Raw genomic sequence first — 24988 nt, forward strand, 5'->3', positions numbered from 1 at the left:
CTACAAGCATCTTGGTAAAAACCAACATGCCAAGAAATACAAGCATAAATACAAAGTTAAAGCATACTCATAACTTGTTGAAACATGCTAGAAACTTTGTAAAACTTAAATATGGTGTAAATTTCATTATTCATTTTAGATACTTATTCAAATATGCTAACATACCAGCAACATGTTGAAACATGCTAACAGCTCGCTAAAGCATACTTGACAAAACATGCTAAAAATTACGCAACGATGTTAACAGGATGTCAAAACATGATAACAACATACTAGCAACATGCTAACATATGACAATGTACTCAAACATCCTAAATAAAACAGGCATGCTTAAAACATTTTAAAAACTTACTAAAGTATACTAAAACATGTTTTAACATGCAAACTTGTTAAAACATGTTAGCAACTTTGTAAAACGTAAACGTGTAAATTAATAAAACATGTTAGTTTCTTGTTCAAATATGCTATCATGTTTCAACATTGTGTTAAAGTGTGCTAACAGCTTGCTAAAGCGTACTTGGCAAAACATGCTAACCACTTGTTCATACGTGCTAAAAATCGTGCAACAATGTTAACATGTTAAAACATGCTAACAACATATTAGCAACTTGCATGCTAAAAACATGTTCAAACATGCTTCAATTGGGAACAATGTTAACAAGATGGTAAAACATGCTAACAACATACTAGCAACCTGGAATGCTAAAAACATGTTCAAACATGCTAAGAATTGCGAAAACATGCTAGCATGCTACTAGCATCTTGCTAAAAACCAACATGCCAAAAATACAAGCATAAATACAAAGTTAAAGCATACTCATAACTTGTTGAAACACGCTAGAAACTTTGTAAAATTTAAATATGGTGTAAATTCATCATTCATGTTAGATACTTGTCAAAATATGCTAACATACCAGCAACATGTTGAAACATGCTAACAGCTCGCTAAAGCATACTTGACAAAACATGCTAAAAATTACACAACAATGTTAACAAGATGTCAAAACATGATAACAACACACTAGCAACACGCTAAAATATTATAATAACAACATGCTAAAACATCTTAAATAAAACAGGCATGCTTAAAACATGTCAATATCTTACTAAAGCATACTAAAACATGTTTAAACATGCAAACTTGTTAAAAACATGTTAGCAACTTTGTAAAACGTAAACGTGTTAATTAATAAAACATGCTAGTTTCTTGTTCAAGTATGCTATCATGTTTCAGCATTGTGTTAAAATGTGCTAACAGCTTGCTAAAGCGTACATACAAGCAACATGCTAAAATATAACAACATGCTGAAACATCCTGAATAAAACAGGCATGGTTAAAACATGTCAATATCTTACTAAAGCATACTAGAAAGATGTTTAAACATACAAACCTTTTAAAGCATGTTAGCGACTTTGTAAAACACACTAAAAACTTTGTAAACATGCACACATGCTAGAAACATGCTAAAGCATACCAGCGACTTTACAAAACATTTTGACAAATTGTCACCATTATAGCAGCTTGTTTAAATGTTACGCATTGCTTCAATTGGCTAGCAACGTAAAAAAAAACATGCTAGCAATCTTAAAACATGTTGATTACATTGCAAATCATGCTTTTCTTGCTTATAATTTGTCTTGTTTCTAGTCCAAATATTTAAAAACTCTTAAATCAGTCAGCATTTTCTAGACAAGCGCCAACTACTGTCTTGATATTTGATATTTGGACTAAAAACAAGCCAAAAACTGTAACACAATGATCGTCAGTGACGTTAAACAAAACCAATCAAGAACTCTTTTACGATGTGTATTAAAGCTGTATTTATCAGCGTTCAGTAGCTGAGTTTAGCCGGAGTGTGTGTTTAATAATCCGCCCTGTTCAAGGCTCTTTCTTCCGCCTGTGAAAGTCTTTAAAGTCTTTATTTATGTGGTGTTAAGAGGCGGCTTCACTACAGGCCTGTGTTTTGTAGCCGTCGTCACTCATACGGCCAGAATGTGTCGCCTCGTTTTACACACACAATAAAAGCTGAAACACACAGAGGCCATTCTGCAGAACCAGACGCTCATTAACACACACACACACACACACATGCAGGAGAAGTGCTGGACATACATTATTTACTTTATTATTTATTTATTAACCTTCCTGAATATTTTTCCCCCTATTTCTGTTTAACAGAGAGCAGATTCCCTCAACACATTTCTGCTCATAACAGTGTTAATAACTCATCTCTAATAACTGATTTATTTTCTCTTTGTCATGATGACAGTAAATAATATTAGACTAGATATTCTTCAAGACACTTCTATACAGCTTAAAGTGGCATGTAAAGGCTTCACTAGGGTAAAGTTAGGGTAAAGTTAGGGTAATTAGGCGAGTCATTGTATAACAGTGGTTTGTTCTGGAGACAATCCAACACTAATATTGCTGAAGGGGCCAATAATATTGAGCTTAAAAAGAGTTTAAAACCATTAAAAACTGCTTTTATTCTAGCCCAAATAAAACAATTCAGACTTTCTCCAGAAGAACAAATATTAGAGGAAACACTGTGAACAACTCCTCAATCTGTTCAACATCATTGGGAAATATTGAACAAAGAAAATTCTCAAGAGGGCAAATAATTTTGACTTTAAATCTCTTTTATTAGGGGTTTAAACACAGTTATTAAGACTTTGTTCTATTCTGCGCACAATAACTCTGTGGTAAATTAATTAACTCCATTATTAATCTTTAATTTGGTACTGTGAAAAATTGTGTTACTTAAAAGTACTTAAAAGTCACTTTAATATTACATTTATAGTGCAAAATAATCTTTAAAAAAAATCTAATTCTAATAATTCTTTCCAACCAGGTTTAATAAACGCCCTGTCTTCCATTATTCAGAGAAGCAGTCTAAATTCCTCTTTCTCTCTCAGTTCCTCTTCATTCAGTGCAGTGACGGATTTAGGCACAGGCAATACGGGCGATTGCCCAGGGCGGCATCTTGCTAGGGGCAGCACGGGGAGATGGTGCAAAAAAAAATAAACGTCCCGAAGTGAAAGCTTTGAGATACGATTTACTTTATGCAAGTGTATTAATGTAGAGTAGTAATCTCAGAATAAAGACGTTAGGGGTCGTTCACATTTGGTATTTTTTGCATGCACAAATTTGTTATTCTCGATGTGCAACCGAAACAACACTGGTGAAAGCAAACTGACGCATGCATGCAGAAAACCATTCCCGCGCGCCTCACATGCACTCCTGTGTGAATCCTGGCTGTTTGCATGCTCGCTGATGAAATATGCACCGCTTTTGAACTGTAAAACTGGAGTAACAGCTTTTTGTTCAGTGGTGTCAGTACGCAGCGAGTTTTGCAAGTCGACAAAACTAAAGTTTATGTAATATGATGATGATGATGATGATGATGATGTTACATTCACTAAGCAGGGCTATAAAGCAGAAAGAAGGGATAATGAGTCAGGGAGCAAAGACTTCATTACATTAATTTTCAGCCATGAGTTGGGTATAAACAACAGATAATTCTATAAAACAGTGTGTGTATATATATTTTAATTCTATAGATTTGTCATAATATTCATGCAAAAGTTTGCCTACGGGATCTTAGGGGATCACTCCAGTTGTTACGTTGTTTTCCAGTATTATCCAGGATTGATTTCTGTTATTTATTTATTTTAGAATAATAATTGTATAATAATGTTATTAATAATAAATATAAATAACTTGTTATATTTACTGTAAAATTAATATAAAAATATAAGGGGGGGGGGGGTGCCATTTAACCTAGAACTGTCTCTGATTCAGTGTAATTACAGCATAAATCAGCAACAGATATAATCACCATGCTTTAGTTGTACCTTTGAGCTGTCTGGATGCAACTGGAAACCGCTGGAATCTGAATGAACTTGGTTGCTCAGGATGTTTGTTGTTTGTGGACGAGTGAGAGCCTGTAGAAACAGAGCGCAAGCATAAACACACTCAGAGTTATTCAGGAGTTGTTCAACACACTTCTCTGAGATATCCAGCACATTTACAAGCATGATGGTGTTTGAGAACTGCGTTACACAGGGACTGCTCTGCTCTGGTCTGCTTGAGTTTCTGTCAGAGCTGTTTATTCTCTGTTCTCTGGCTGTAGAGAGACAGCAGTCCTGCAGTGAAGCGTCTGAAGAAGCTCCTACACACACTTCTGCTTCAGCCAGCAAGGTATACTTCAAGTCAGGTTTAATATCATGATAAGTCCAATGAGCAATTATTGGTGCAGCAGAGAGTCTAAAAACACACAGCATTGTTACATCTCACAGATTTACAGAAGAAAAGACCCTCTATATCTATTGCTTCTTAATTTTAGGCATCCAAAACATCTAGAAGATCATTTTAAAGTCAGTAAACAAACAACGAGAACAGTCTACAAGTGTAGGCACACATATTCAGTAGGCTACTCTGCTTAATGACAATACCATTCACTAACTTCACATGTGTTTCCCCTACATTGCCAAACCAACAGCATATAGAAGAGCAAGACAGATTCAAAATATGATTTATAAAACAACTTCATAAGAGTCCTGTTAATATTAAAAGTGTATTACTTTACTTCTGTCCCAACACAAGTCTGTTACACACACAAAACACTGTGTAGTGCAGCCCAGAGTCATTCATGCATTCATTTTCCTTCAGCTTAGTCCCTTATTTATCAGGAATCACCACAGCGGAATGAACCGCCAACTATTCCAGCATGTTTTGCACAGCAGATGCCCTTTCAGCTGCAACCCAGTACTGAGAAACACCCATACACACTCATTCACACACACACACTCATACACTACGACCAATTTAGTTAATTCCCCTGTAGGGATGACATGGTCACCTCACAGCACTCAGGTCACTGGTTCGAGTCCCGGCTGGGTCAGTCGGCGTTTCATGCGCTATACAGTAGAAAATTGAATAAGCTAAAATTGGCCGTAGTGTATGGGTGTTTCCCAGTGTTGAGTTGCAGCTGGAAGGGCATTCGCTGCGTAAAAAATATGCTGGAATAGTTGGTGGTTCATTCTGCTGTGGCGACCCCTGATTAATAAAGTGACTAAGCCAAAAAAAAAAAGAATGAATTCCCCCTATAGTGCATGTGTTTGGATCACCCAGAGAAAACCCACGCTAACACAGGGAGAACATGCAAACTCCACACAGAAACACCAACTGACCCAGACAGGACTTGAACCAGTGACCTTCTTCCTGTAAGGGAGCAGAGATCTGTTCCTCTCTGAGGCTTATGTCTACAGTGTTGTCAGAGCACATCTCCTGTTTTGCAGATCTTCTTTTCTGATCAGGATGAGATTCCAGGTTTGGGTGATGAAGAGGAGGCTCTGACACCAATACAGACCATCAGACGCAGAGCTCAGGAGATGGAGGAGGTGCGTCCGCAACACTGCATGCTTTCATTTCAGAGGCGTCGAGATGCAACTAAACTAAACATGTCAGACCCTGTGTGGAATTTGTTTCAAACCTTTATTAGTTTCTTTCATCCATTGTACACAAAAGAAGATATTTTGAAGAATGTTGGAAACCGGTAACCATGGAAGTCAATGGTTACAGGTTTTCAACATTTTTCAAAATATCTTCTTCAGCGTTCAACAGCAGAAAGAAACTCTTAAAGGTTTGAAAATTCTTGTGGGAGAGTAAATAGTGAGTACATTGTATTTTTGGGTGAACTGTCTCTTTAAGTTAAAACCATAGAGGTAGAAAAATGTCAGCGCTTTAAGGCAAATTAAAGGGATACTTCACTAAAAAATAAACATTTGGTCATCATTTACCCATCATTCACTAGTTTCACACACATAGTTTCTTTCTGATGTTGAACACTAAAGAAGATGTTTTGAAGAATGTTGGAAACCGGTAACCATTGACTTCAGGACTATTTGTTTTTCCTTCTATGGAAGTCAATGGTTACCGGTTTCTAGCATTCTTCAAAATATCTTCTTTAGTGTTTAACAGTAGAAAGAAACTCATAAAGGTTTGGAAACTCTTGAAGCAGAGAAAATAATAAGTGAATTTATTTTTTGGATGAACTGGATCTTTAAGTTAAAACAATAGAAAGCTTTTACAGCAAAGCAGATTAAAGGGATAGTTCACTCAAAAATGTCAAATCTATCATTATTTAATAGTTTCAAACCATTGAGTTTCTTTCTTCTGTTGAACACACAGATATTTTGAATAATGCTGTAAACCTGTAACTATTGTTTTCAATAGTGTTTGTTTTTCCTACAATGAAAGTCAATGGTTACAGGTTTTCAACATTCTTTAAAATATCTTTTTCAGCGTTCAACAGCAGAAAGAAACTCTTAAAGGTTTTAAAATCTTGTGGGAGAGTAAATAGTGAGTACATTGTATTTTGCGGTGAACTGTCTCTTTAAGTTAAAACCATAGAGAAAAATGTCAGCAAATTAAAAGGATTGTTAACTCAAAAATGAACATTCAGTCATCATTTACCCATCATTCACTAGTTTCACACATGTATGAGTTTCTTTCATCTGTTAAGCACTAAAGAAGATATTTTGAAGAATTTTGAAAACCGGTAACCATTGACTTTTATTTGTTTTTCCATCAATGGAAGTCAATGGTTACCGGTTTTCAACATTCTTCAAAATATCTTCTTTAGTGTTCAACAGAGAAAAAAACTCATAAAGGTTTGGAAAATCTTGTGGGAGAGTAAATAGTGATTACATTTTATTTTGCGGTGAACTGTCTCTTTAAGTTAAAACCATAGAGAAAAATGTCAGCAAATTAAAGGGATAGTTCCCTCAAAAATAAACATTCGGTCATCATTTACCCATCATTCACCAGTTTTAAACATTTAGGAGTTTCTTTCAGCTGTTACATTTTGAATATTTTGAAGAATGTTGAAACCTCTAACCATTGACTTCTGTTTGTTTTTCCTTCAATGGAAGTCAATGGTTACCGGTTTCCATCATTGTTCAAAATACCTTTCTTTAGTGTTTAAAAGCAGAAAAAAACTCATAAATGTTTGGAAGCACTCGAGGAAGTGTAAATAATGAGCAAATATTCCTTTTATTGATGTGAACCGCCCCTTTAAGCCCAGTTTAGTGAGCTGAAAATGGCTGGTAGTGATTTCCCCCAGACTCCATCCATCACTGCAGTCACCCTCGACCAAAGACATCCAGCAGACCTATTAGACGCTCAGTGATAAAGCGCTCATAATGTGTCCCAGCCCACCGATAATGACCCCCGTTCTGTGATCGCAGCACTTTTTAAGTGTGTGTGTGTGTGTGTGTGTGTGTGTGTGTGTGTGTGTGTGTGTGTGTTTGAGAAAGACGCTTCACTTGCTGCAGCAGTGCTGTGTTTTAATCCTAATGTGTTGCAGACCGCTGCTTTCCCACTGCGCTCTACAGTTTGTGTGGTCCTCGGCTTATCTTCGCATTAAAGTGGACCATTTATACAAGATGTAGAATCATGATGTCTCCAGAGTGTGTGTGTGTGTGTGTGTGTGTGTGTGTGTGTGTGTGTTTGAGCTGAGAATACCACACACATAATGTCCTCCAGCTCTCTGAAACTGACCCTCTCAGGCTTTGATCCTAATCCTGCTGCTTTGGTGACTGTCGCTTTAAATGCAAATGAGATTTAAAAGAGGGCGGAGCTACAAACACCTGTACGTCAGCATAGCAGCAGATGTAAAACAGCAGTGTGTGTGTGTTGTCAGTGCTGTGTGCTTCAGTGTGAGTGTGTGTTCATGCTTCTGTCAGTCTATGTCTCTGTTCATCTAGAACTCCACATCTATAATCCTCTGAGTCTATGCTGACATCATCTTCAAACACTCTAATGGCTAATGGACAGACGGCTGCTTCTCACTCAGGGCTGCTGGACATGCTAATGAGGGAGTCTAGTGGGCGGGGCTTTCTGCATTCTGATGATACGTACACAGTGAGAATGTCAATCACAGTGTTTGTGCATCAAGTCTGATTATAATAAACATGATTAATTAATGTTGAGCATTAGATCAGACACTGCTGCTGTGTTTAATCCCCGTATAACAGTGATTTCTGCATAGCAGGTGCTCTTTAAATCACAGCTTATTCTTCTTCTGCCAATTGAAACACAAAGAGCGTAACGCTTCCTCAACCTTCCCCAAACGCTTGAGCATAAATATAAGCGCTATAAATACCCGAGTGAGCTCCAGCTGTCATTGTTTCATTATAATCACTGGTGGCTCGGCGGTGTGGTTTCCCGGATCCTGTACCGTCTCTGGGAGTGACCGTCACTGACTGCTGTTTATTATCGCTGCTGATTCAACGCTTCTGGACGCGTCTCGTCTGGAGAATGAGGAGATCTGAGAGAAATGAACATCAGCGGCTGCTCAGTCCCACGTCTGCACTGCATTCTGGGCTGGATTCGTGTTCTAGGATGGTATTTTGATGCTTATAAATACGGAAGAAGCAGCCGAGAGGAGAATTCAGGCTTCAGTTTGGTTTCGTTCACAATTAAACTGCTGTGTTTGATCAAATATACAGAGTTATGTGTTATAATAGGGGCGGCGCAGTGGGTAGGTCTCTGGTTTGAGTCTCGGCTGGGTCAGTTGGTGTTTCAGTGTGGAGTTTGCATGTTCTCCCTGTGTTGGTGTGGGTTTCCTCCGGGTGCTCCGGTTTCCCCCACAGTCCAAACACATGCGCTATAGAGGAACTGATCAACTACACTGGCCGTAGTGTATGAGTGTGTGTGTGGGTGTTTCCCAGTACTGGAGCTTGCAGCTGGAAGGGCATAATTCATTCATTTTCTTGTCGGCTTAGTCCCTTTATTAATCCGGGGTCGCCACAGCGGAATGAACCGCCAACTATTCCAGCAAGTTTTTTACGCAGCGGATGCCCTTCCAGCTGCAACCCATCTCTGGGAAACATCCACACACACACTCATACACTACCGACAATTTAGCCTACCCAATTCCCCTGTACCGCATGTGTTTGGACTGTGGGGGAAACCGGAGCACCCGGAGGAAACCCACGCGAAGGCAGGGAGAACATGCAAACTCCACACAGAAACGGCAACTGAGCTGAGGTTCGAACCAGCGACCTTCTTGCTGTGAGGCGACAGCACTACCTACTGCGCCACTGCCTCGCCCTGGAAGGGCATCCACTGCATAAAACAAATGCTGGAATAGTTGGCGGTTCATTCCGCTGTGGCGACCCCTGATTAATAAAGCAACTAAGCTGAAGGTGAATGACATCCTGTGAGTGAGCAGAGCCAGCGGTGCTGTGTTTGGTGTGAACCCAGCAGTAGAATAAAGCTGTGTTGACCAATCAGAAAGGAGGAAGCAGCGCTCATGCTGACATCGTGATGCAAAACTCCGGTCCCACTGACACTGAAGCAGAGATTCTGAAAGTCTTCACCCTGGATGGAGTTTCCAGACATTTCATACACACACTTAGCTAAACAAACACACACACACACACATGCAGACACTCAGATAGACATACACACACAGACACACATACACAAGCGCACAGATGTGTGCTGATCCTCCAGACGTCTCGAGGGCTCTGCTATTCAAATGTCCTGTAATTGAGTGTGAAGGGAGGAAACCTGCTCATTACAGAGGATTGTGGGAACATTCAGAGCAGTGGAACATGAGTTATTCTGCATGATCACAGAGACGACTGCGCAGATCCCTCAACTGCTGGAGCACATCTGAGGAAAACAACAGCAGCTCCAGTCTCAGCTGTGGCAGATATGCACTGAACGCTGTGTTAAACGGAGGAGGGAATGATTAAAAGCACGGTGGCGCAGTGGTTAGCACTGTCTCCTCACAGCAAGAAGGTCTCTGGTTTGAGTCTCGGCTGGGTCAGTTGGTGTTTCTGTGTGGAGTTTGCATGTTCTCCCCGTGTTGGGGTGCTCTGGTTTCCCCCACAGTCCAAACACATGCGCTATAGGGGAACTGATCAACTACACTGGCCATAGTGTATGAGTGAGTGTGCATCCGTGGCTGGAAGGGCATCCGCTTTGTAAAACATATGCTAGATTAGTTGGCGGTTCATTCCACAGTGGCGATCCCTGATTATTAAAGGGACTAAGCTGAAAAGAAAATGAACGAGTGAATTCAGATCATCTCACACACATTTTCCCTGTTTATTTTGACAGAGATTGTTTGACGCATCGACAGAACACTTGATCTGCACTGATCAGACTTCAGCACATGTACATTTAAGGCGAACACCTGAATATGATGTTCAGAATAAAGGATATGCGAATGTTGATCAGAAATAAACCGTCGGAGCTGAAATAAACGCTGTGCGCTGACCTCAGAACAGCTCCAGGGTGATTGTGTGCAGTAATCCTCCTCATGATTATACAGCTCTGTCCTCAGATGTCGGCCAGGATCTGCGCTTGCTTTACGACGTCGGTCAGACGAAAAATGAGAGACTTTTGGGGGATTAAGAGCTTGTAATTTTACACTTTTCTCATCGTCTCGCACTTATACTTACTTTTTTACTGCTGTTATAAATTTCATCCGGTTAAAATTGTACATTTGTAATTGAAGCGTTCAGATGAACACAGTTAGATTCTCTCTCCCTTAAATTGTATTGATTTGACTCATACTGAGAGTGTTTGTCTGAAATATTTTGAGCGGAATAAAGGCAGAGCTGTTTATTTTACTCATTAATAGTTAAAACACGGTGATCTTCCTGACAGCGCAGCTCAGATGAAGCTGACGTGTTAATGAGGAGTTCTGGACGTCACACAGGAACATAATTAAACTGCATTTAAAGGCAAGGGTGAGTGTGTCGCTCTGTAAAGCGTGGCGGTGTGAAATATCTGTTCACCTTTAGAGCTTCAGCTGTTGCTGGAGTTTAGTTTACAGCCAGTCATTTACTCACAGGTCAGAGTGTGTTTGAACACAGAGAAACGCTCCGTCCTGCAGCTGCTAACACACACTATTTCAGATGCTTCAGCAGCACATGGTTAAACATGACTTTAATATTACTGCGTTATTGTCAAATGTGTGCTGCGATGACACTTTAATGCACCTAATGAGAAAAATAAATAACTTAAAATGTTATTATGAGGGAGTTTTATTCGTCTTAAAGCCTCAATTCAAAATTCTCTATTCTGACAATGCATGTAAATCACGCTGATGTCGTTTTGTGGCATCGTCTTTCAACATGCATTTTGACAGTTTTTTGATGTATTTTTTGACAGTATCCGACCATATTTGACATTTTAATGCGCTTTTTAAAATATATATTTTTACATGATTTTAATATGTAATTTGACCAGTTTTTTTTATTAGTTTTTAAATTATATTAACATTTATTTGATGCGTTTTAAAAATATTTTTACTTGTTGTTTGCATTTATTTGCATGTTTTAAAAATAGTTTTCATGTTTTTTATGTTTTCACATCTTTTTGTTATTTGATATTTTGTTTTTTTAATTTTTTTGACTTTTCTATGGATGTTTTTGACATGTGTTTCTCGTCTCTCGTCATTTTTGATGTTTTTTAATGTTTTCTGACATGTTATCTGAGGCGTTTTTTAATGTTTTTTTCTTTACATGTTTTTGACATCTTTATATGTAATCTGACTTTTTAAAAAATAGTTCTTAAATGTTTATTGTGTATTTGATGAGTTTTTATAATATTTTAGGACATAGTTTTTAACATGTTTTTTTAATAATTTACATGTTATTTCTTTTTTTTGACGTTATCTGAAGTGTTTTTTGATATATTTGTTTACATGTTTTTGACAAGTTTTTTTACATGTAATTTGACATATTTTTGACTTGTTTTTATAGTTTTTAAATATTTATTCACTTATTTGATGCGTTTTTAAAATATTTTCCAACATTTTTTGCATGTTTTTTTAAATTTTGCATGTTTTTATGTTTTTTCACATCTTGTTTTTTCATGTTTATCGTCATTTTTAATGTGTTTTTTGTACGTTTTCTGAGTCATTTTTAAATACATGTTTTACATGTTTTTTTTTTTTACATTTTTTTATGCAATTGACATTTTTTAAATGTTTATTGACTAAAGTGTTTGTAAAATATTTTACATGTTTTTTTTATATTTTGCATGTTTTTATGTATTATTTGATGTCTTGTTTTTGATGCAGTTTTTATTTTTAAAAATATTTGGACCTTTTTTAACATTTTTAGCATTTTTTTCTCGTCATTTGACATTTTTGATGTATTTTTTAAGTTTTCTGACGTTATCTGAGCTGTTTTTTTAATGCGGTTCTAGATATTTGTTAACATGCTTTGACAGTTTTTTTTACATGTAATTTGACATGTTTGGACTCGTTTTTATATTTTTTAAATTTTTATTGACATTAATTTCATGCTTTTTAAAAACGTTTTTGAAGTGTACATGTTTACATGTTTTTTATTTGTATTTTAACATGTTTTTTCAACATTTTCCATGTTTATCATGTGTCATTTGACAACATCCAAATGCATTTACTTGTTTGGGACTGTTTTGACTTTTTTACTTGTATTTTGTAAGTTAGATGTATTTTATTTATTTGTTTTACATGTTTTTAAGTGTTGTTGACATTAAGCTACCTGCTGATAATAATCAGATTATTTCTGTTTGTAAAATACCTCCATCATCTGCTGTTCCTCTTCTCCAGCTGTACAGACAGGACTGCAGGACTCTGGGAACGGTGGTGAAGATGCTGATCTCCAAACATCCAGCCCTGCAACAGAAGCTCCAGATCGCCATGATAGAGATCCTGCTGGATATCAAGAGGAAGAACCTGGAAAAACTCAGTCTGTTCATCTCCGAGTCAAACGTATCGGCTAAACCATAATCTAGAAACACAATATACGACTATACAGAAGCAGCGTTGGTGGAGTTCACTGTGTTTTCTGTAGCGACGTTCACTTGTTCAATGTTGTATCTGTGCATGATAAACTTTTGTATTAAAGTCATTAAGCTAAAAGTGCTGATTGACTTCAATTTATCACAATTTCACTGCAAAACACGATTATTTTGCTTGGTTTAGGGAAAAACTAGCTTGATTTTGACTCATTATTTCTGAAAACAAGACTAGTCTTCAAAACGCTTCTTGATTTCAGAAGTTTTAGATATTTGCACTAGAAAAAACTCAAGAAATCTGTATTTTTGTAGTGTATACATGGAATTAATGTGCATTTAAAGTCTAAAACCTTTGCATATTACATTAAAAATGAATGTTATACAACGCTGACATCAATCTACACACACACACGCACACAAACACTGCATGAAATAAAAACACAAGCTACATAAACAGCCCATAAATAAGTGTATTAATGTAGATTACAGAATTAAAGCAAACCCAAAATGTGCATAAACTCCTCCATATCTCCCTTTTATTATTAGCCTTATGTTCCAGTTAGCATTAACACTGTTTGACCCATCAATAAAATAACACTGGATTATTATATGCAGCGTACAATAGTGGCAAAGCTGACCCTGGCCTGCATGTATTGATTTATTTTTAAAACCCTGATTAACAAAAGCCTATCCGCTGCAGAATCAGTCCTGTAGTACATGTTTGGTTCAGTAACACTCTTTAAAAAACATCTTTTGTAACTCAGGGATATAAAAATATGAGCATTTTACAGTATATACACATTCACTTTCGCAAAAGAGTTAAATTACCACTCCATTAGTCTCTAAAAGCGGCGGCTTTATAAATATTATATTCCTCTGGATCTTTCAAAGACTACATCACTTATTAAATGCATTATTAAAGAAATTACTGCATGGGAAGACTAGCAAAACCAATCACAGATATTTACATTAGATATACGCATAGAGGCCCTAAGCATGCGTGAACACCGCCGCCATATTTGTACAGTGCTCCCATGACAAAAGTGTATAACTCCACCAAGTCAAGAGTAAAGTCAGTCTGAAGATGCTGGACTCTTGTGCTTATTTAAGAGGGAGGTGAATACATGCAGACAAACAATGGGAAATGCCCGTGCGATCACTTATCCATCGATCTAGAAAAGTGATGTAAAACTAGAATAACATACTGACCACAATCATAGAGATATGTGTGTATATATCTCTGGCTCAACATAGCCAATCCACCACTGCACCTTGGTCCCACATTCATTTCAAAGGAGCGCTTGCCTGTACCAAGATGGCGGCTCTATTGGCACATTCCTTTCAATAGACAACAATAGCATAGGCGACATCTAATGTAAATATCTATGAAAACCACTGCAATCGAGACGAGCACATTTAGGCCACGCCCACACCAGGGTGGGAAAAACAATCCAATCAACTCCATTGACTTTCTATTGCTGGAACATGCCTTAATATCATTTATAACTTGTTATAAACAATAGAACTATTCCTAAAAGCTGCTGTGTGATGTGTACTGCAAACAAGCTAAACAGAAATGAGAATTACGCTTATAATAAGCAGCCAAAGCCTTTTTAACTGTGACCACCCTGCTATTGGGACGATTAAGTTTACATTATTTCAGTTATATCCTAATCTAATCACGATCAACTGTTTTATTAACTGTCTGAGGCTTCTGACTGCATGTTTTATCCCTGTTTATTGTTATGTAGTGAGATTAACATATTAAAGAACATTTACTGTCAGCTTTTAACCTGTGGGAGTGTTTACTGTTACATTTTAAACTATAATATTGTAGTCTTAACATAAAGCAATCATGACAGTTTATCAATTGAAAGCTTTTAATGTCTAGTTTCTGTATCTAGTGATTGGTTTTTGATAGATATTACTGAGCAAGAGTTATTTATTAATTTGCAAGAAGAATACTGCAACAAAAATTACTTTGCTACAGCAATCCACATATAAACATTTAGTTAGGCTAAATTCAACTCAAGAGCCACCATACTGCTCATACATCCTTAGAATGTGACATCTACACTGCAAAACATGCTTTTCTCACTTAGATTTTTTTGTCCTCTTTCTATTGTAAACATCGAAAAACTTTATCAAGAAGCATTTTCTAGGCAAGCAAAACATAAAGTCATGTTTTCAGAAAAAAATAAGTAAAAACTAAGTAAAATTTTCCTTAAAACAAGCTAAATACTCTTGTTTCTCCTTTTGACATAAGATTATTTTGCTCACCCCATTGGCAGATTATTTTGCTTGTATTAAGAAAAAACTTGCATAATTTTGGCATATTATTTCTGGAAACAAGACTTTATGTTTCGCTTGTGTAGAAAATTCTTCTTGATTTAAGAATTTTTAGATATTTGGACTAGAAACAAGACAAAAGATCTAACATTTTTTAGTGCACTTTAAAAATATTGTCAAAACGTTGGGGGCGCTGTTGCATGTCCATCAATGGAAACTGGTGGTCATGTGTGGTACTGCAGCCAAACTAAATCTTGCTAAAAGCTCTTATTTTTCGAGATATCAACCTTACATTTGGAATATAATTTGTTTAGATATTTAGCTCTGATTTATTTAGTCAATTTTAGGCTAAAAATGTTTTGTAAAACACATTTTTTGTAATATAATAACACATACATTCATTGTTTTATTTGTTTTCATAAACAAAGGCACATAACTTTTGTTTTATTTTATTTTTCCTTTCACCCGACTTTTGTGTCAATATTATGCTAATTTTTGGGGGTTGAAAGCTAATAAAAATGTAATACTGATTATTTTACTGTTCACATCAATACAAAGTCAATTGACTGTGTTAGATTGCCCCCCCCCTCTCTCAAAGTGGGCGTGGCCTTCAGATTATGACACAATGCGCTCGCTCTCAAAACATTATTTCAAAATAAAAGCTTTGCCATTCAGATGCAGATCAACTGAATCAAACATCACTCAGCTTTATTTTGTCTTATGAAATAATACAGTTTTTGCCTTTCCGTCCTCTCTTCTGTTTGGACTTTGTCCTTGTGCCGAAAGCAGCTTCATCTGAAGCGTAATACTGGTACCGAGGTTGTCTAGGTTGAGGAATCGGCTGACCCAAAAAAAACCCTTCCTCTTCTGATTCTGACGATGAGGAAGAGCACGTGGAGCACCAATCGTCTTCATAAAGACGTGTAAATCTCTCCGTACGCAAACCGTCGCCATACTGAGCGCCATTATGACCCAATCCATGCTTCCGACGATCATCTTTAAAGCAAACCCGAGGCTTTTCTTCTTTTGGTGCCAAATGAAGTGCGTTATCCGACCGAGACATGCGGCTTCTTCTTCTTCTGTGGTGATGCCGCGGCCGCTGATGATCTTGTTCGTCAAACTGAAATGCTCGTCTACGAGTTCGTTCGCTCATTGGCGGCTGTCGAACCTTCAGCTCATCGTATCTCCCGTTATCTATGACATCATCAGAGAACTTCACCTGCTGTGTTTTGGACTGGGACTTTGATCTTCTCAGCACAGGTAAGCGCGGTGGTTTGGGGTGTACCTCAGGGCTCGGTACGCCCTGCTCCTGCTGTTCCTCTATCACTTGAGTTCGGTCCAGATCAGACGTCAGGCTCTTCATCGAGGAGTTCAGCGTTCCCATGTTACTCGTGTTCTCACAGCGATCCAGATCAGAGAACTTTTGTAGGGAGAAGAGCAAGGGCTTGTCTTTAATATCGCCATCAACTGAAGCACCTGAAAGGAGCACAGAAGGTCAGGTTATACACCTATAAAAGACTTCGAGTACAGCTTATAATTACATGGAGTGTCACGTCCTAAATTAGTCCCTGGAGGACCAGTGAGTTTAACATTAAATATCAGACTCACTAGATCAAGTTTTCTCGATGTATGAACACAGAGAGAATTCAGTCAGAATAATTTAAGAGCAGTGCAATACAAAAATGGAGAGTTAGTGTCTTGTTTCTAGTCCAAATATCTGAAAATGATTAAATCTAGAAGCATTTTCCAGACAAATAAAAAAAATATTGTATTGTTTTCAGAAATGGGTCAATTGGGAGTTTTCTATTAAAATAATTTGCCAATGGGGTGACTAGAATTAACATATTTCAAAACAAAAACAAGATGATTTAGCTTGTTTTCACTGAAAAACGCACTTCATTTTGACTATATCTAAAAACAAAACTAATTTTGCTTGTTTATAAAATGCTTCTTGATTAAAGAATCGTTTCATATTTGGACTATAAACAAGAGCAAAACTCATTTATTGCAGTGCACTGCTCCTGCTTCAGCCATGGTACTGCAGCAAAATGAACCGATTATTACTCCAGAATGAGATTACAGTTCAAATATCACCCTAGATCAGTGGTTCTCAAACTTTTTTCATCAAGTACCATCTCTGAAAAAAATTGTTTCTCCAAGTACCACCATAATGAGCAGTATTGAAAAACAGTAGCGTAGTAGACCAATTTAAGCTACAGCTCTGCACAGTTCAAAAACATGTCAGATTAATTACTGTTAAAAATATTAATTATTGTCAGCCAATTTAAACATTATAAATAGTCTGAACTAGTGATGGGTCGTTCATGAACGATTTGTTCATTTTGAACGAATCTTCAATATGACTCGGGAACTACGAGTCCTCTCAGGGAGTGATTCGTTCATCTGCGCACATTTGTGCAGGTGATATCGTTAATTTCAAGTCTTCATCACATTGGCAGAAGCCAATCATACGCGTTTAGAGCCGGAAAAAGAATTGAACTGTTCATCTCTCGAGTCCCGGGTTTGAGTCATTCTGTCACGTGATGAACGAACGATCATGGCTCCTATCGGCTTAGACTGTGCATTGGTTAAGATTATATGTGTCTGTCAGAGTAACGTGAATGAACCCCTGACATTTGAAGACATGAAGAGGTGAGCTGAGCAAACAGACAACAATACCTTCATAGAGAAAAGAGCGGGTCAACATTCAATGATTATTTTCTCCTTCTTATCTTCTATTTATGATTTATGACTTCGTTTATCTTGATAAACGAGACTCAAAGATCCGAGTCAGTAATATGATCCGAACTTCCCATCACTAGTCTGAACGTTAGGACTGTATTGTGCTTATATGTAAAAAAAACAAACAAACTAAAAATGTGAACATTTAAATTAAAATGTGCTTTTAAAAATTAAAAATGGTAGGTTACCGTTCTTAAAAAGTACAAAGAAAAGTGCTGTACTTAAATGTAAAGTAATAACAAATAGTAGTCTATTCATCAACACCGGAAAATGTTGCCTTTACCTCATAAATATGGGCTATATGTCATCATATTCATATACTAATCATCTTTGATTAATTTTGAAATATATGTAGCATGTACATATGACATATATATACAGATATTTGATTCCTCTGCGCACAACTAGAAGGAAGCCTATTTTTTATTCTAAAGTTGCTACTATTCCTCATTGACGAACAGTTATAACATGAAGGCCCAGTTTCACAAACAAGGCTTAGATTAAGCCAGGACTAGGCCTTAGTTAAATAAGGCTATTTAAGTCACATTTATAAAAATGGCCTTAGAAAAATATTACTGGTGTGCACCTGGAGACAAAAAAATGACACTGACATATTTTAAGACATCTCTCCCCAAGTTATTTTGAGTTGAGACAGCTCAAACATGCGCTTTAATCTCGACTAGCCTTAAACCTTGTTTGTGAAACCGGGGGAAAGAATAGTTGCAACTTTAGAATACCGTCCCAATAACATATATGAACTATTAACTGATGCTTAACACGTCTTTAGTAAGTAATTTACTAACAGCTTGTTCATGATCTGTTACTAATTTATTAGGTATAGTTATAAATCATTAATATACAGTTCACAAATCATTTATAACTTGTTAACTAACAGCTTGTAAGTTATTTATTGGCCATCTATAAGGCACAATTATAAGAAAATTAACAAACTATTAACTTTTATTTACAAGTCATTTATAACTCATTAACTAACAGTTTATTAATGGACTATTAACTAGTTATAATGGATAGTTATTCTAAAGTGTTGCCAAAAAAGATTATAACCAAATAATTTTTCCAGAAAATATAGATTTAACCGTTGACCTGTAAATAGAGACTTTGGGAATTCCTAGCTAGAAAATTAGGGGAATTGCTTTGAAACTCTCCTGCACTGATTTTATAAATAAAATCCCAGACTAATAAAGATGCACTGAAAAAATGATGTCTGCAAAAGAGTTGCAAACAATTTATTAGTGTTGAATTTAAACAAACAAATTAAATTGAATACAATTCAACTTAATTTGATTGTTTAAATTCAGCCCAAATAAACTGTTTACAGCCACTTAACATAAAAAAAATTGAGTAAATCCAAGAAACTCTTTACGTTTCCCCAATTACATGCTTCAAGAGAAATCACTTGTCCATCAATGCCCGAGCCTCACCTGTGATGTTGGAGAGCGCTAAAGAGTCCATGGAGTCTCTGATGTTCAGATCAGCTTCTTTAAGTTGATCAGTGATGCATTCTAGCGAGTCATTAAACCACTGCTTATTGTCTTCATGTTTAAAGCTCGCTCCATGCTCCAGGTCCAGATCCTGGAGCTTTCTGCTGCTGGCGGGACCGGGGTGGCTCCCGTACGCAGAGTCTCCTAGCCCATCCTGGGACTGAGTCCAGTACATGTCTGCCTTGTATTTCTTACTTGCCAGACTGCTGTTCCCACCACTGCCGGTCTTATTCTTGAGCTCAGAATCCGTCCAGATTGATAGATCAGTCCTGGTGTCCTGAAACATCCCGTGCTCGCCAAATTTGAGCAGGAGTTGTGTCATGTAGTCGTCATGTTCGGCCCATTCCTCGTGGTCTTCCGGAGCCTCCTGATCCTCTCTATTCCTCCAGAAGTGATTATCAGCAAAGTTTAGCTGTGATAGCCGTTTGGACAGGGTGTCATCAGCGTTTCCGGAGAGTCCCGGGAACTTATAGTTGCTTGCGGGTGAAAATAAAAGCGACTGTCGGCACTGGTCTGCGGAACGACTGCTTTTTCCCATCTTCACACTGCGGCGGGACTCGCGGGACCTGGCGGACTGGAAGGCAGAATCGGAGGAGTCTGAAGCCTGCACATCTTCTCCCAAACTGCAGGCTTTGGAGCAGTAGATTCTGCCCTGTCTGGGTAGAAACGGACAGCCCAGCAGGGAGCTTTTACACTGAGCGCAGCTGAAACAAGCATCTGTGGCGTGCCAGTGAAGGCCGTCATACGTCATCTGGGCATGATCCACACCTACAGCAAAATAAACGAGATATTAAAGGCTCGCTTCTTCAACAAGCAGAATGTGGTTTGTGGTAATGATGAGAGACATCAGGGCGCGGGTGCATGAAAGCCCTGAAGAAATTCAGCTTAATGTTGGGATAAAACAGGTTAAAACGTTCCTTTTTTCCCATATTGGGATGCACATCTAATTGAAACAGTCCTGAATTTAGAAAAAATGTAGGGAGGTGCATGATTTTGTCCTTTGGAAGCCAAGTGGGTTGTTGGAAGATGGGCGTTGCTAACAGAGTGGTGAAAGATGGAGGAAAGCAGGGCAGGAACAAGACACTGATAGCTCCGCCCTAAATGACTGATAGCCCCGCCCTAAATGACTGATAGCCTCGCCCTAAATGACTGATAGCCCCACCCTAAATGACTAACAGACCTGCCCTGAAGGACTGATAGTCCCGCCCTAAAAGACTGATAGACCCCCCCTTAATCACAGATAGCCCCTACCTAAAGGACTGATAGTCCCGCCCTAAATGGCTGATATGCCCGCCTTAAATGACTGATAGCCCCGCCCTAAAGGACTCATAGCCCTGCCCTACAGGACCAATAACCCTCCTTAAAATTACTGACAGTCCCGCCCTAAAAGACTCATAGCACTGCCCTAAATGACTAAAAGTACCGTCCTAAATGAATGATAGCCCCGCCCTAAATTATTAATAGTCCATTTTAAATGACTAATAGTCCCACCCTAAATGACTGATAGCCCTGCCCTGAATTACTGACAGCCCCGCCCTAAATGACTGATAGTCCCACCCTAAAGTGCTGATAGCCCCTTCCTAAAGGACTGATAGCCCCGCCCTAAATGACTGATAGTCCCACCCTAAAGTGCTGATAGCCCCTTCCTAAAGGACTGATAGCCCCGCCCTAAATGACTGATAGTCCCACCAGTAAAGACTAATGTCCACCCTAAAGGACTGATAGCCCCTCCCTAAAGGATTAATAGCTCCGCCCTAAAAGACTGATAGACCTGCCCTGAAGGACTGATGGCCCAGCCCTTAAAGACTGATAGACCCTCCCTAAAGGACTGTTAGTCCCGCCCTAATTTACTGATAGCCCCTCCCTAATAGACTGATAGACCCACCGTGAAGGACCGATAACACCTTTTCAAATTACTGATAGTCTTGCACTAAATGGCTAATAGCCCCGCCCTAAATAACTAAAAGTCCTGCCCTAAATTACTAATTGCCCCGCCCTAAATAACTAAAAGTCTTGCCCTAAATTACTAATAGCCCCGCCCTAAATAACTTAAAGTCCTGCCCTAAATTACTAATTGCCCCGCCCTAAATAACTAAAAGTCTTGCCCTAAATTACTAATAGCCCCGCCCAAAATAACTTAAAGTCCTGCCCTAAATTACTAATAGCCCCGCCCTAAATAACTAAAAGTCCTGCCCTAAATTACTAATAGCCCCGCCCCAAATAACTAAAAGTCCTGCCCTAAATTACTATTAGCCCCGCCCTAAATAACTAAAAGTCCTGCCCTAAATTACTAATAGCCCCGCCCTAAATAACTAAAAGTCTTGCCCTAAATTACTAATAGCCCCGCCCTAAATAACTAAAAGTCCTGCCCTAAATAACTAATAGCCCCGCCCTAAATAACTAAAAGTCCTGCCCTAAATTACTATTAGCCTCACCCTAAATAACTAAAAGTCTTGCCCTAAATTACTAATAGCCCCGCCCTAAATAACTAAAAGTCCTGCCCTAAATTACTATTAGCCCCGCCCTAAATAACTAAAAGTCTTGCCCTAAATTACTAATAGCCCCGCCCTAAATAACTAAAAGTCCTGCCCTAAATTACTAATAGCCCCGCCCTAAATAACTAAAAGTCCTGCCCTAAATTACTAATAGCCCCGCCCTAAATAACTAAAAGTCCTGCCCTAAATTACTATTAGCCTCACCCTAAATAACTAAAAGTCTTGCCCTAAATTACTAATAGCCCCGCCCTAAATAACTAAAAGTCCTGCCCTAAATTACTATTAGCCCCGCCCTAAATAACTAAAAGTCTTGCCCTAAATTACTAATAGCCCCGCCCTAAATAACTAAAAGTCCTGCCCTAAATTACTAATAGCCCCGCCCTAAATAACTAAAAGTCCTGCTATAAATTACTATTAGCCTCACCCTAAATAACTAAAAGTCTTGCCCTAAATTACTAATAGCCCCGCCCTAAATAACTAAAAGTCCTGCCCTAAATTACTAATAGCCCCGCCCTAAATAACTAAAAGTCTTGCCCTAAATTACTAATAGCCCCGCCCTAAATAACTAAAAGTCCTGCCCTAAATTACTAATAGCCCCGCCCTAAATAACAAAAAGTCCTGCCCTAAATTACTAATAGCCCCGCCCTAAATAAAAAAGTCCTGCCCTAAATTACTAAAAGCCCCGCCCTAAATAACAAAAAGTCCTGCCCTAAATTACTAATAGCCCCGCCCTAAATAACAAAAAGTCCTGCCCTAAATTACTAAAAGCCCCGCCCTAAATAACAAAAAGTCCTGCCCTAAATTACTAATAGCCCCGCCCTAAATAACAAAAAGTCCTGCCCTAAATTACTAAAAGCCCCGCCCTAAATAACAAAAAGTCCTGCCCTAAATTACTAATAGCCCCGCCCTAAATAACAAAAAGTCCTGCCCTAAATTACTAAAAGCCCCGCCCTAAATAACAAAAAGTCCTGCCCTAAATTACTAATAGCCCCGCCCTAAATAACAAAAAGTCCTGCCCTAAATTACTAAAAGCCCCGCCCTAAATAACAAAAAGTCCTGCCCTAAATTACTAATAGCCCCGCCCTTAAGGCATTGATGTAACAGAGGTGAAGACTAAACCTTCAAGCCTTAATGCGTTTCTTTATGCCATTGAACACAAAGAAGGTAGTATTCGTTATGGAACTCAATGGTTAATCTCCTTAAGTGGACTCTGGGGTTTTTGTACAGCAGCCCAAGTTTACCGAACGGTTCCCCCAAGTTTGAAACAGAGGTTTTTGAGTCTGATGCTCACCGATGTGCTGTGCGCAGGCCTGGCAGTACTCGGCATACAGCGACTGGAAGCACCCGCAGCAGAACGGCCGTCCGTCCTTCATGATGTAGCGCTGGCCACCCAGAATAACCTCACACTCACTGCAGGAGAAGTGCTTCATGTGCCAGTGCCGGCCTTCTGCTTCTGTGCATTCATCCGCAAATATAATCTGACAGCACAGCGAGAGAGAGAGAGGAATCAGCAACAGGCAGAAACACTGCAGATGTGTTGATATCCACCTATTACTATGTGCATTCTGGAATATAATATGGATTTGCATGAAGTCATATTTTCTGTCCTTTATTAGATATATAAGACTTAATTTGTTGGTGAAGTTAAAAAGTTCTCATTTTAATCATTCATGCATCAGTTTTAATAATTAGGATTATAGTATATAGGTGGAAGACATTAAAATAAATAAATAAATAAATAATTAAAAATACAATGCATATTAGGACTGATGGGCCCCATGGCTGCTCAGGACTCGCCCCTGCTAGTGTGTGTTGTTGAAGATCTCCTCTCACCTCATCACAGGAGGAGCAGCGGGGCTTCAGGAGCTCAGCGTGGTGTCGGCCGCAGTGCACTTTCCCATCATGATAGAAGTAAATGAGATCCACCAGGAGCTCCGAGCAGGTGGAGCAGGTGAAGCAGGCCGGATGCCAACACTGACCTGCTGCTGCCGCCCGCGACACACACACCGCCATCTCCCCCCCGCCGAGACGCTCTCCACACTGCACACACAGCACATTACACACTAGTACACCAGCATCACACACTACTCTCCTGAACTGCTCCACAGCCGGAAATATGATGGCTCGTATCCGCTTCTGTTTGTCTTTCTTTGAGCTTCTTTGGCAGAATGAGATTAAAGCTCAGCTTGACTTGACATTGCTGATCGTGATGTGACTGTTGCAGGTAGATTGTGCAGTCGTAGTTTGGTTTTTAAGATCGCGAGTGGTTGTGTGAGCATTTCACACATGCAATGATTATATGATATGATATGTAGATGTGCATACACATAACCGTAAGCCTAAACTCAACATAAACAGTAACACTCCATTCACACGGGGCTTCAGCGTCAGCGCTTGACTGAAGGCGTATCTGAAGTTGGGGCTGAAGCGATCGTCATAGCAGCGTCAGCCAATGAAATTCAGTCAGCAATAGGCCACTGTCTAGCTGGTGTATTTGCATACAGCGATCTGATTGGCTGACGCTTCCGCGCTTAAAAAGTTGAGCTAGTCCCAACGTCTGCAGCGAGCAACGCCTCTAAAGCGGCGCCGACGGATCCACAATGCAGGTCGGCAACGCCTGACGTCACCCATTCAAAGTGAATGAGAAGCATTGACGCTGACGCCCTGTGTGAATGCGGTGTAAGCATATCCCTTAATTCTGATTGGCTGATTGGAATGTTGCTCCTGGATCAACACAGATCCTCACTGCGTATCAGGACTCTGCATGTGACATCATCATGCTGTGAGTGTTAGGTCAGTGTGTATATCCACCATCGTGTGTAACCCTGTGTTTCTGTACTTACATGTTCACACGCTGCATGATGTACGGTGCGGGGCAGTATTTTGAGCGTTCCTCGTCCCAGCGCCTCTTTCTTTCTCTGTATGCTGAACATGTGCAGCTCCTTCTTCTCCTCTTCGCTCAGAGACTGGCAGTACCGCACCTGACGGACACATTTACAACAACATTACTGACTAAATATTAGACATCAACTCTCATGCTGGATCTTTGGCGCACTACTGTTCTTTCATTCATTCATTTTCTTGTCGGCTTAGTCCCTTTATTAATCCGGGGTCGCCACAGCGGAATGAACCGCCAACTTATCCAGCAA

At 38.8% G+C, this 24988-nt stretch overlaps 2 protein-coding genes across 13 annotated transcripts in view; one reads left to right on the top strand and one right to left on the bottom strand.

Annotated features, from left to right (window-relative positions):
- Positions 1–12939, top strand: part of LOC101886261 (uncharacterized) — a 17860-nt gene extending 4921 nt beyond the window's left edge. For 4 of the 8 annotated variants that reach the window (XM_021470564.3, XM_073942453.1, XM_073942452.1 and 1 more), the window contains 3 exons: positions 4134–4201; positions 5302–5403; positions 12624–12939. In XM_021470564.3, coding sequence (XP_021326239.1) covers positions 4134–4201; positions 5302–5403; positions 12624–12803 — 350 coding nt within the window. In that variant the 3' untranslated portion in view covers positions 12804–12939. Of the gene's footprint in view, positions 1–4133; positions 4202–5301; positions 5404–10135 lie in introns of all 8 variants that reach the window. The other 4 variants (XM_073942454.1, XM_073942456.1, XR_012400025.1 and 1 more) reach the window with 2 other exon arrangements.
- A 328-nt stretch (positions 12940–13267) lies between these two features.
- The window catches only part of prickle1a (prickle homolog 1a), a 54430-nt gene continuing 42709 nt past the window's right edge, over positions 13268–24988 (bottom strand). For 4 of the 5 annotated variants that reach the window (XM_073941833.1, XM_073941831.1, XM_073941832.1 and 1 more), the window contains 5 exons: positions 24683–24820; positions 23673–23879; positions 23131–23317; positions 19285–20112; positions 13268–16576 (listed from right to left, as the gene is read on the bottom strand). In XM_073941833.1, the coding sequence (XP_073797934.1) occupies positions 15819–16576; positions 19285–20112; positions 23131–23317; positions 23673–23879; positions 24683–24820 (2118 nt within the window). In that variant the 3' untranslated portion in view covers positions 13268–15818. 5 annotated transcript variants of the gene reach the window in all.

Source organism: Danio rerio, chromosome 25 (assembly GCF_049306965.1).
Source record: "Danio rerio strain Tuebingen ecotype United States chromosome 25, GRCz12tu, whole genome shotgun sequence".
Classification (NCBI taxonomy): domain Eukaryota; kingdom Metazoa; phylum Chordata; class Actinopteri; order Cypriniformes; family Danionidae; genus Danio; species Danio rerio.